The sequence below is a fragment of the Drosophila hydei genome, unplaced genomic scaffold, assembly GCF_003285905.1.
Source record: "Drosophila hydei strain 15085-1641.00,03,60 unplaced genomic scaffold, DhydRS2 tig00008135-arrow-pilon, whole genome shotgun sequence".
Classification (NCBI taxonomy): Eukaryota; Metazoa; Arthropoda; class Insecta; order Diptera; family Drosophilidae; genus Drosophila; species Drosophila hydei.
The window spans coordinates 2,459,623-2,471,954 of NW_022045844.1; the positions used below are offsets into that span (position 1 = coordinate 2,459,623).

General features: G+C 41.9%; 2 protein-coding genes across 2 annotated transcripts; both read right to left on the reverse strand.

Annotated features, from left to right (window-relative positions):
- On the reverse strand, positions 1 to 6,603 carry LOC111605180. The gene is made up of 3 exons (XM_023323577.2): positions 6,419 to 6,603; positions 1,591 to 2,220; positions 1 to 709 (listed from the first exon to the last, which is right to left on the reverse strand). The coding sequence occupies exons 2-3, from the start codon at positions 2,023 to 2,025 to the stop codon at positions 350 to 352; spliced, it is 795 nt and encodes a 264-aa protein (XP_023179345.1). The 5' UTR covers positions 2,026 to 2,220; positions 6,419 to 6,603; the 3' UTR covers positions 1 to 349.
- Positions 6,604 to 9,126: 2,523 nt separating this feature from the next.
- Positions 9,127 to 11,088, reverse strand: LOC111605172 (opsin, ultraviolet-sensitive; the record flags this gene model as incomplete). The annotated part of the gene is made up of 4 exons (XM_030225639.1): positions 9,127 to 10,123; positions 10,188 to 10,504; positions 10,923 to 11,042; positions 11,087 to 11,088. Coding segments are annotated over 4 exons (1,320 nt in total), but the record flags the coding sequence as incomplete, so codon positions are not given.
- Positions 11,089 to 12,332: the final 1,244 nt, after the last annotated feature.

The following is a 12,332-nucleotide window of genomic DNA, read 5'->3' on the forward strand; positions in this document are numbered from 1 at the left end:
ATATATATATATATATATGCTTCGATATTCTGTGTGCCCTAATCCCAAAAATCTCTCTCCCTCTCTCTTCTCTTCTCTTGAAAAACTATCACAAATCGTAAATTGCAAAACATAAAGCACAAAAAACTACAAGCCGAGGGGCGTGGCAGCGCCCCCCACACACTTACTGACAAGTGCAGCATATTGTCCACAGTCCATCCTGATGCAGTCCGGCCCCGGCCATCGTCCACTAGTTGTGCACATTGCTGTTGGCCAGCATGCGATAGCGATTGAGCAGCAGCACGGCAGCATCCTGAGCGGGCTTTATCTTGCCGTGCGCCTCCTCGTAGGCGCCCAACAGGATTCGTTCTCACAAAATCGTGCAGAGCACAAACAGCATCGAGACCAGGCACAGCATGGCCACAATATCCCGATGCAGCTTACGATCCCGGTAGAAGGGTCGCGTTGTGAAGCTCTCACTGCGCGCTCGCCGCAGCAGCCACAGCGGTATGACCAGGTGCAACAGATCCGGCAGCATAAAGCCAATGTCACGCACCACCTGATGCGCAGCACCCTCGCCACGCACCACATTCATGAAGAACTGATCGAAGCTCCCGGCCAGAATGTGCAGCAGCGCAATGCCCACAATGCAAAACACCTTCTTCGGCTTGACCACATTCGTTGTGCTGGCCAGGTGCATCACCAGCACGGTGGAGAGCAGCTCCGTTATCTGTGAGATAGATTGGCGATGTTAGATTGTGAAGGCTTACGGATGCGATTGCTGAGCTTATAGGAACTCTTATAAATTAAGGGTTTTTTAGACCAAGCATGCGACTGAAGCTGAAGAAAGGAAAGCTTTCAATGTACCCGATTCCGACACTATATCATATAGAATACTATATCATATAGTTGACATAGAGACCGCTTATCTACAATTTGAATGCTTTTACGAACAACTATTCCAAATTACTTAAGTTTCTGTCTAGTTTGGCTTTGGTCTAAAATTTAGTTCATGTATGAGAAAGTTTTCTATACTTCAAAAGTTGTGAGTTCTATTGCATTTCTATGCATTGTTTTGTGCCTGTTGAAGCCATGCTGACATTTGTTCTCTCTACTTGTTGCCTTTTTATGCCCAACTGAGCTTTTGGCGTTAAGTACACTTTTGTGCAACTGCTCGATTGGCAATGCTCATTAACCTCGGCCAACTCTTGCAAGTTGCCATTTTGCGGCACTTGAAAACTTTGCAGCATTTAGTAAATTTGTGTACGAGCAAGCGGACTGTATATACTATATATACATATATACAGATATATATATTTATATATAGTTAGAGCAGTGGCTATTCAATGGCTGAGCTGGGCAGCGCCTACAAAGTTTAGAAGTGGCGCACGTGAAGCATGGATGGAAAGTGGAGCTCAACACGAACACCGGCGCATATTGTGCAAGTTTTAAGCATCGAAATTTATTTGTTTCAGAACTTTGCTAATAAATTATGAATAACCCGTGCTGGCCTGGCCTGGCCGGTCCGTGCGGGCCACTTGTCTGACCGACAAGCACACATGGCTGACCGGAGCTAGTTGTAAAAAGTGTGGTAATATTCCGTTGGCTTACCGTGAAGAAAAGTTGGTGATTCCATTGATTGTAGTAATCGTCGTTGTAGTAGTTGATGTACGCCCACCAGGCATAGTAGTGCGAGAAGATGGAGAGCAGGAAGAGCAGGAGCATTGAGTAGCGCACACGCTGCTGCAGGATCAATGCGATAAGTCGCTTGATGCACTCGTAAAGTGCAATTACCGCAAATACGGTGAGTATCCACATCTTGAAGCTGTTCGGCGTCGCATTGAAGTACATGTGCTTGTAGGCGGCCACTCCCGACTCGTAGGGGCCCTTGAATACGGTGTCCCAGCAGGAGCACGTACAGAAGTGCCTATCCACATAGCGTGCATAATTCTCCCAAAAGTACCAAAGGATGACTATGTGAGCCGGCGGTATCAATGCGGGCGCCAATGAGCCGCAGGCGGTGGGCAGCCAGGTGACATCAAACATCCTTTGGCCTCGCTCCTCTCCTCTGTCAATGCCAATAAAAGCCGCTAAGCTGCTGCGTGCGTCCGGCTACGTAGCTTGACTGCGTGACAAGCTGTCTGTCTGGCTGGCAGGCTGTCTGGCTGACTGGCGGTCTGTCTCTCTGGCTTACTTGCACTCCCAGCCGGCTGTTCATTAGTCCATCGTCTAACAGCTAAGCTGCAAGCAAAGTTTGTGTAAAAAATATCCACTTTTAATTGCTGTACACGCACAGTTTTAACATTAGTAAATTGTTGTGAGCAGCTCTGCTCTATGGAGTGCAGCACAGGACATTTTTAACTTGAAGTTAAGCAAAGCAAGTGTATTTTTTTATACAATTTGAATCTGCTGCATTAAACTGATTTTAATCAACTTTCAACTTGCTAAAGGAAATTAAAAAATTCCTAGTCTATTAGAGGACAGCTAAATAGTTATAGAATTAATTGAGCCAGAAGCGCACGATGTTTGAATAGATAGCAACTCATCTACTTTAGTTAGCTTCATTTGCATTGGTTACTTTATAGCCGTCATATTTTTACCTGAATGAATCGAGGTTCAGACACAATTTACTCTGGACATGGGCAGCCGCCCTTCTTAACTTCTTGAGTCAAACTCAAATTGCGAGTTGATTAAGAATATAATCAGGTAGCCAAATCTTAGTGTCTTCTTATCACACTTTCGTTATTCTCTAGCTAGAACCCAGTTCTAGTTATGCTCAAGCTGTACCCTAGTTATACTCTATTTATAGCCTATTCGTACCCCTTTGTATGACACCCTGATCATACTCCAGTTATACCCTAGCAATATCCTATCTCTACTCTTTGCCCAAATTGATGATATTCACACCATCGGCACGACGCTTGAAAACGTATTGCCTTAGTCACACTCTAGTTAAACCCTGGTCATCTATGCTATCTATGCTCTAGTGTCTCCCACCCTAGTCATGCCTTAGTCATATCCTAGCTGTGTCCTAGTCATACCCTGTCTCTACTCTAGCAGTCATTCCATAGTCACAACCCAGTTATACCCTACACATACCCTAGTTATTGCAGCATCTCAGAGCTATCTCCTATTTATAGCTTCGATTTGTGTGTGGCATTTGCTGAAATACTTTCATAAATTTGTTAATATTTGCATTGCCAAATTATTTGTTCTATTTATGAAAATAAACACAACAGCCATGCCCAATTACACTGTGCAACAAGATGCAAATTTAGTTAGTGCCACAAGAGTGAAGTGATCAGATTTTGATGCCACTTTTTTGCAGACAGCATGAATTTGAGGTCACTTGGCTTGATGGGAAATATGCACATAGTTTAAGTTATTTGCTTTCATTGAGGCCTCATTAGACAAAGGTTTAAGATTGGTTGCTGATATACTTCAGTTGAGTCTTGCATGCAATTCTTCTGCTGTGCAGTGTTACCAATCAGCAATATTTCAATTGTTGCAGAATATCTATATGCATAAGTAAATAGTATAAAAATATATACTCTAAGAGTCCCTTTTTTTGGCACATGACAACGAGTGAGTCGTGTGAAGTGAATGGATGTAACAGAGCCTGTTGCAGGGAATGAAGCAATTATAAATTCATGCGTTGTCAGAGCAGAAAAGACAGCCAACTAGGCAGGCAGCCAGGCAGCCATGCAGCCATGCAGCCCGGACGCAGCAGCCAACTCCTGGCATGGCTGCCAAAATACAAATGTAGAAAAAGAGGGCCAAAACGGGCGGTCATTAGTGCCGCACAGTGGGCAGAAGGTGGTCCGAGGAGTGTGGCAACTAGTTGAGGCAACGATATGCGAGAAGAGCCGGCAGCCGGCAGCCAGCAGCCTCTGCTGCTGCCCCTTTCAAGTGCTGCGTCGGTTTAATTAATGCCGTATCTGAATCTGCAGCTGCCAGTGAAAAAGTATTTCGATTTGATTTTTCATTCCACGGCTTTTTTTGCGTTCATTTCGTTTCATTCTGTTCTGTTGCGCCACAGTTTAATAAAAACAAATAATAAAAACAAACGCAACGTGCACATTGACGTCATAGTTCCTCAATGAAAACTTTTTACGCGTGTTTAACTTATATAGAAATCGGGAAAAAATTTAAATCGAGTACGAGAAGTTGCCCAAGCGCAAAAGTAAAGCAGAAGAATATGCAATCAGTTCAAATCGAATTCGATGCAGTTCGATAGGACTTGATTATGCCACAATATGTAAATGAATAAAATGAAACCAATGAAGCGCATTTAGATAAATATTTATATATATAGACTGAGTGAGAGAGAGATAGTATAGCCATAGAATGGCTCGAGTTGAACTGCTGGCATGAATTTATAGATACGTATACTTGATTTTATTTGCTGTATTGAAACAGATTACTCTTTGCTGATTACAACTAGATAAACATTGTACTGATTAGAGTGCAGGTGAGTAGATAAACTTTTGAGCTGCATGATATGATTCATATGTAGATTGATATACAAATATTTATTATATATACTAGATATAGCTTATGGTAGGCTAAACAGATTTATTGTTTAGTAAACTAGTTTTCTCCTGCTTTATATAGAAAGGCAGCTGGAAGAGGTTTCCATAAGTGCCTAAGAATATTTAAGCTCTATAATTATAAGTTTATTTAAATATATTCATATTTGTTACTAAGAAGGAAATGTATTAGACTACCTACTTATAGACTTTAAGGTCTTGCCAAATCTTTATATTTTTTGCTAGTTTGAGGCTTGTTAAACTGCCTCAGATTTAGCTGAGAAACCTGCTAAATTAGTCAAATATTTTTATAAATTTTTGAACAAAAAATGTATTAAAAAATAAAAAATAAAAAATATGCAAAAATAAAAAGCTAAAAATGATTTAAATAGCAGCAGCAAACAGAATACTAACTTCACATCAAGTTATATACACACACACCCATACACACATCCACACCCACACCCACACACCCACACCCACACCTCCACCCACTCCCACACCCACACACATGCACAAATATTTATATCATAAGAACTACATAAAGCCACAATTGCTTTCAGCTAGTTGTTGCCCTCAAAGGCTCGCCGGATATCAAGCTCGAGTGGTTATTCGCGCCTTTTTTGTTTGCCAAGTCATCAAATTAAACTTTGCGCTACTTACGAAAGGCGCATAAAATCAAATGTCTACAGAGCGCACACACAGACGCCCCGCCAAATATCGCGTGCAGCAGCAAATGTCGCGATTCGTCTGAGGACTTTAAGCAAACAAACACCTACACTGGCGGCAACAGCAGCAGCAGCAGCAGCAGCAGCAGCAGCAGCAGCAGCTCCAGCAACAACAATTATGGCAGTGACAGTAAAACCGTCAACAGTGCTCGCACCTTCACTTGACTTGCATTGTCGCACAGGCAACGCGTCGTATGTGTAATGCCAGTCTAACACTCGGCAACCCGCTGGGCCTTAGACCCCCACCATTGTTGCCGGCTGCCTGTCTGGGTGTGTCGCTCTTTGCCATTGAGTTGTGTTCCTTGCATGCTCATTTGTGTCTACTTCAATTGTCGTTGCCAGCTGTTGTTGTTGTTGTTGCTGTTGTCGTTTAGTTGAAGAGCGGCAGACGCTTTGTCTCGGCGCCAGAGCTGGCGGCTTGTTGCTATCATTGTTGTTGTTGCTGTTGTTTACGGTAGCTTTTGGGCAGCCATAAAAGTGTTTTGATATACATATGCATAACATTTAAGGGCGGGCCTCAAAGTGACTTTCGATATGCAATCATCATAGAATACGCATACGCCGCGTGTCTCTTGCTCAGTGCACGGCATAATGGGCGCTGAGCACGTTACCTTGCACGCACACCTAATGAGCATGTATTTAACTGCTATGCATGCATGTGTGCGTGTGTGTGTGTGTGTGCTGAGTTGACGTTTATGTTGGGATAAATCGTTGGCAATACTCATATATATATCGAGCAATTGCCTATATTTGTTTGGTCAATATTTATTTTGGCTGCAAACACGATATCACGTCTCCTACCAGACACCCACACACACACCTGCCTGCCTGCTGTGCACACCCACTACAATTGGCTCTGTCAAGTCTGTGTTGTTGACTGCGAATTGCCTTCAGCTGCTCGTCGCTGCATCCTCGTTAGTTGCGCGCAAGTACAATGAACCAGCCGAGAGGACGCTGCCGCTGACGCAGACAACGCAGCCGGTTAAATGTCTAGTAAATAGTGCCAAATGGTACAACGGCAAACGCGCTGGGTACATACAGGCGGTGAAAAATCGAAAGAAAATTAAGTTGCCATAATATTTAGTTGGGTTAAGCAAGGCGTTCACACGCAGCAGCTTAATCTTTGAATGGAAACACCCACATTCACACCCACACCCACGCTCGTTCAGATTTCAGCCTTACACTTTATGCTCTTTTGGCCATTGTGTTGCGCTGCAACATATGCAACATGATGGGGTTTTTTCACAATTTATTTTTGATTGAAAATTAAGAAAAATCGAATAAGATTTTCTACTTTGATTTTTCTTTTTCAGCTAATGCACTTTGAAATCGGTGTAAAAATCTGTTGAAACAAACAAACCGCGAGCGCGTCGTGAAAAAGCCGACTGAAATTTTTGTTATGCTGGCTGCGTGTGAAATTCTGCTCTTCTGCTGCGACGTCAACGCCGACGACGACGACGACTAGGCGAACGTCGGCATCGGCATCGGCATTGGCATCGGCATCGGCATGGGCATTGCCAACGCTAGCGCCGGCGCCGGCGTCGTTGTTCTTGTTGTTGTTGTTGTCTTTGTCTGGCCAATGTGTTATAGGAACAAAAATAACGGTTTGCAGCTCTCAGCTGTTGACACCCTCGTTAGGGCTTTTATACTCGCGAGTGTCAGAAAAATACTGGGAATTTTGCATTTACTGTGAAGGAAATTGCATGCGGCGTCTGTTAGTTGAAAAAATAAAGTATACGCACTGTTGCTGCCGGTCAGGCCATCCTTCTCTCCAGACACACGTGTGTGTATGTTTTGCATATGTGTGCGTGAGTGTATGCTTGTTGAAGCCATATTAAAACTATATTATTTTTATTTATTGCCCTGGGCAATCTGTGCACCTGTTGCCGTTTATTATTATGTGCGCGCCTTTGGTCAAAATGTCAGACAACTGGCTTAAGGAATGTGCCTCAAGCTTATTTGCCTTAATTAATTATTTTACTAACTTAACTAACAAACTGCACAGACAAATTAAAGCTGCGAATTGCTATAAGTTAGAAGATGCAAAGTTATATCTTGCTCTAATTTTTATATGTAACAAAGAGAGACATTTATTTAAAACATTCAAAAACAATTAAGTACAAGTGGAGGTTAAGCATTTTATATGAATACATATTAGCTTTGCTACAAGTTAAATACAAACTTGAGTACAGTCAGAGTGCAATTTAAAATAAGCTAATTAGATATTTTTCCTTTTATTTTTGTTTCTTTTTGGCTTTGTTTAGCTTTTCCTTTTAATTTTTTATTGTTTTTTCTTGTGTGCTTGTGGACAGTTGCCGCAAACATTCGATGTAGCTGTGTCGTTCCATTGTTCTTTGCAGGAAATTTATACAATGCACTCATGCTCTGCTGACAATGGTTTCTGTATGTTATTTTTTGTTTGAGGTTTCTCTGTATTAAAAACATTTGCCATATTTTGGTGAAAATTTAAATTTTGGTTTAACTGTCATAGGATTTAACTTTCAGTTTTTATAACTATATTTTCTGGGCTTACAATTAAAATGCATAAAGCTCGGATAGTGTATTTAGACATCGACTAAACGTTCATTCTGCCTTACTCTTTCTAATTACAATCTTTTTCAGGTCACTCTTAGCATATTTGCCTATTGTTCTGTGTTTCGGTTTTGTTCGGAACCACAAAAAGGATATTGCTCTAATATATACTTATATATACAAGTTGACATCTATATATATATACACAGATTTAAGCACAAAGCACTTAAAGAGTATAAATTCGTATGATATTGCTGCTTACAACTATTTCTCATATTTCTGCTCATATTTTGATAGCTTTTGTTTGTTGTTAGGTACAAGTACTCCGTCAGGCCTCGGTCAAGGTTCAAATTTAGCTGAGACATTTTGCATAATAATAATATTTAATTCACATTCACATTGTATTTGTAATGCCTTAACACATTTGCATAATCCTAATTATACATTTAATAAGCTTAATGAAACAAATTGCATATTTTATATATTTTTTTAGCTATTTGCAGTTTTTATAATTAAATATTTATATAAATAAATTATTTGCCAAGTGAATACTTGTTAATGTTAATGCATTGACATGTTTCGTAAAATTTGAGTTGCCTTTGCTGTAATAATCGGATTCAAACTCATTACGACACATGAACAGCTAACTGTATATATATATAAATATATATATATATATATATATATATATATATATATATATATATTTATATATGTATTTATATATACATACATATATAAATATATTTATATATATATATATATATATTTATTTATATATGTATTTGTGTATGTACATTTGAAGTATGTAATTTGTGTTGAGTATGTCTTTCCCTGATGTTGCGTGTCAAATCGTGCAAGTATCCACAAGATACATTTTGGTTTGCCCACCTGATACAGAGAATAGATACTTATTAAACTAGTCTTATTGAGAGCCTGCTAAGGGTAGGCCTCACTTTTCTAAATACCTATAAGCATATCAGTTAAGCTCACTTAACAAGACCTCTATCACTTCGTTGCCCACAGCAATATGGTATTATGTTCGCGTCCAAGTTGTATATATATATATATATACATGTGATAGGGCATATGAATATATATGTAAGCTGGCTACAATTACTTTCTACCATGAGCTCTGCCATCGCTCTGGTGCGTACTTCAGTGGGCATGTATCTCATTACAATTTTCCTTAGAACTGGAGTCAAGCAAAGTCCTTATATACATTTTTGTTTGATTATATTTTTAAGCATATTTATTTATTTGCAACAAGTAGAAGAAGTCTCTCAAAGGGAATATACGACTATAAGCATAAAATTTATTACAAAAATAAAAATAATACTTGCATTTTGTAAGCTCTGTTCCTTAAAATACTTCGATCTGTTCCTCCTGCTCTCTCTGATAAAAAAATATGGCTAAGTTCTGGCTCATCCAGACAACCAATTGATATGGTAAGCTGTCCGCATAGTCTGCCTCTTTAAAACTTACTCTGCTCCATGGCCGTGGAGGTGGAATGGTTGATCTCGGCCACAACGATTATCTCCTCGTTCTCCTCCGTCTCCTCGGGCACCATCATCAGATTGTTGTTGAGCATGTAGGGCTCGGCGCGATTCTCGCCATCGCCGCTTGACGTACGCAGCCGATGCGTGAAGGAGGAGCGTGAACGTGTCATATAGGAGGAGCGAGTGGTGGACACGCGTCTTAGCACGCCGCGTCCATACATCAGCATACGCACCTCAACACGAAATCTGGGATGTGTGGCCGCGTACAGATAGGGATCCACGCAGGCAGCCGTTTTGCAGAAGAGCGCGGGTATCATGGAGCCCAGCGGCGTGATATGCTGCTCCTGGCCAAAGACGCCCATCATGGCGACAATGGCATAGGGCGACCAGGCAATGAACCACAAACCTATAATGGCTGCCACAATAAATGTAAGCTTCTGCTCGGTCTTGGCCTTGTCCTTGCTCGACTGAATGCGATTCGCTGTGAAAACCACCTTGAGTATATAGAAGTAGGAGTAGATAATCGAGGTTAGCGGTATACAGTAGGCGGCCACAAAGAAGAGCGCCATGAAGATGCGTGCAGGCGTCTCCTTGTTGAGATAGTCAAAGCTGCAGGTGGTCAGAAAACCCTCCGGCACGTACACCGACAAGCCGACGTCCAGGGCGGGCATCACGGCAAACAGAAAGCTGTAGCACCAGATGGCAATTATGATCAGATAGGAGCGCAGGCGGGAGTAGCGGCGCAGTGGCTGCAACGGATGCACCACCACATTATAGCGATCCAGGGCAATGGCCGTCAGAGTGCCGATGGCACAGGTGCCACTCAGGCCACCCACAAATCCATAGAGACGACAGGCTGCGTGTGGAGACGTGAAGCAGTTTGTAGTCGATGCCATTGTGGGCTGGCCACGAGCACTTACCTGCATCGCCTAGCGCTGGGCCCTCCTGGATGTTGTTGTAAATGGCAATGGGGCACTTGACCAGCATCAGGAAATCACATATGGCCAGATTCATGACCAGTATGTTAGCCGGCGTGCGCAGCGACTTGCGGCTACCAAACATAAAGATGACGAACGCATTGCCGAAGCAGCCCACCACAGAGATTAGGCAATAGAGGCCGGCCATGATGTAGAAGGAGCTGGTGTCAGGCGGCTCGAACTGCAGCCAAAATGGATTCACCTTTGCTATGTAGGTCAGATCGTATTTGTCCCGATAGTGTATATAGCCGGGATATGAGCTGCAAAACGAAGTAAATATGCAAATATTAAGAGCTTTTCTCTCGTGCTCTCTATCTCGCACTGTGTCTATATGCATAAATTATTTAAGATCTGCAAATCGAATGTCTGAACTTACAAGCTGACATGTGCATCGACACCCTGTACTTGCGAGCACTACAAAATAGTTCATATGATTCTATGCAGCTGCAGGAGGCAGCTTCAGCATTATCTATGTCTCAGCTAGTTGTTTAGGCATTCATATATATAGTTTGTTTCGGATTGTTATCAATATCAAATATATATAGATATAAACTGTATATAGGGTATCTACGTAGCTACCTGCTTGCCCCAGCCAACTGTAGAGCCATCAATCCTTTAATGGAGTTCAAAAGAACTCATTTACACGTTCACACACACACACCCGCAATATAGACTCACCTCAGATCTGTATCGCTGTCATTCACACCATGCGGATGCTTGTCATGAACTTTGCTAGCATTTGCCGTGCTCGCTGTTGAAGCATTTACAGCTGCTGCGGCAGCTGCAGCTGCTGTTGTTGCGGCAGCGACAAGCGTTGCATTCTGTGTGCCATCGTCGGCGCTGCTGCTGCTATTGCCGCCGCTGGCCAGCAGCTCGCTGAGGGCGCTCGCTATCCACAGGCTGCCATCGTCGGCTGTCAGCGTGGGCAATGTTGACATAATGGTCTCCATGCTGTGTCTTTTATCGTGTCTGTTTCACTATTTATCTTGCTGGCCTTTTTGCCAAAATTTTTGAAGTGCTTTCTACGGGCAGCAGGTTGATGCAGTCACTGATGCTGCCGCTGATGCTGCTATTAAATTTTGCATGTGCCACGCTGCGTATACGTGCTGCGCGATGCGCGATGCTTGTGGCCGTGACTTGCCGCTTTGTCTCTTCAGCTGAATAATTCGCCTTATTTTGTCATTCGCTTAATTACTGCAATTGACGCAGCTGCAGCGCTCGCATCGCTTGTTGGCTTCCATCAACTGCCAGCACTAAAACGGGACAAATAAAAGTACAGTTAATCTTAAGCGAGCTATTTTCTGATTATATTGACCAACTTTTCAATCGGTTTCTTTGTGCTTAAGCGAAAGCGCATTGAAAAGCCACTGAAGTTTGTTGATTTTCGATTTCAGTTTTACCTTTAGCACTAAAGTTTCGCGTTTGTATTTTATTTAAATTCAATTCGAATGAATTTCGACTGGGGCTGAGTTCTCAAATTTAAACTTACACATTTACGATCTAGTATATTCAGCTCCGCACGCTGTTTTATTTAACTTTCTGTAGTCTGGCCCACAAGCGCAATAAATAGCGAAACTTATTAAAAGCTGCATGAAAAATAATAACATTGTTGAGCAGCTTGCACAAAGTACTTGCGGCCTTAGTTTCAAAGGCGGCAAGGAACATTTTCACTTATCAAATTAATATGATTAAGCGTCACTTGCTGCACTTTCATCGCGGAAATCTCAACTTAGTTTGGATACGACATTTGCATATGCTCACAAAGACATAAGATTTAATTTGAAATCATTTGTCATTGTCTTGTTATGCGACTAAATATCTTGTCGGCACAATCTGTGCTCTGGTTATAAACAATTTAGGCATGCAAAACAACTGGATATATCCATAAATTATGCTAGCTTAATGTTAAAGCTTTTGATGGACATTGTGCAGATGCAGGTGAGCAGGAAAATCAATTGACGCCTCTAGTCTAGACCTTGAGGTTGGCTTATGGTAGGCGAGCGGTTCGCCCAGTTGGCACGTGTGTCAGAAACGAGGGCTGCCTCTGAGATTATGTAAATCTCAAGCTATTTAATTGCTAATTAAGTA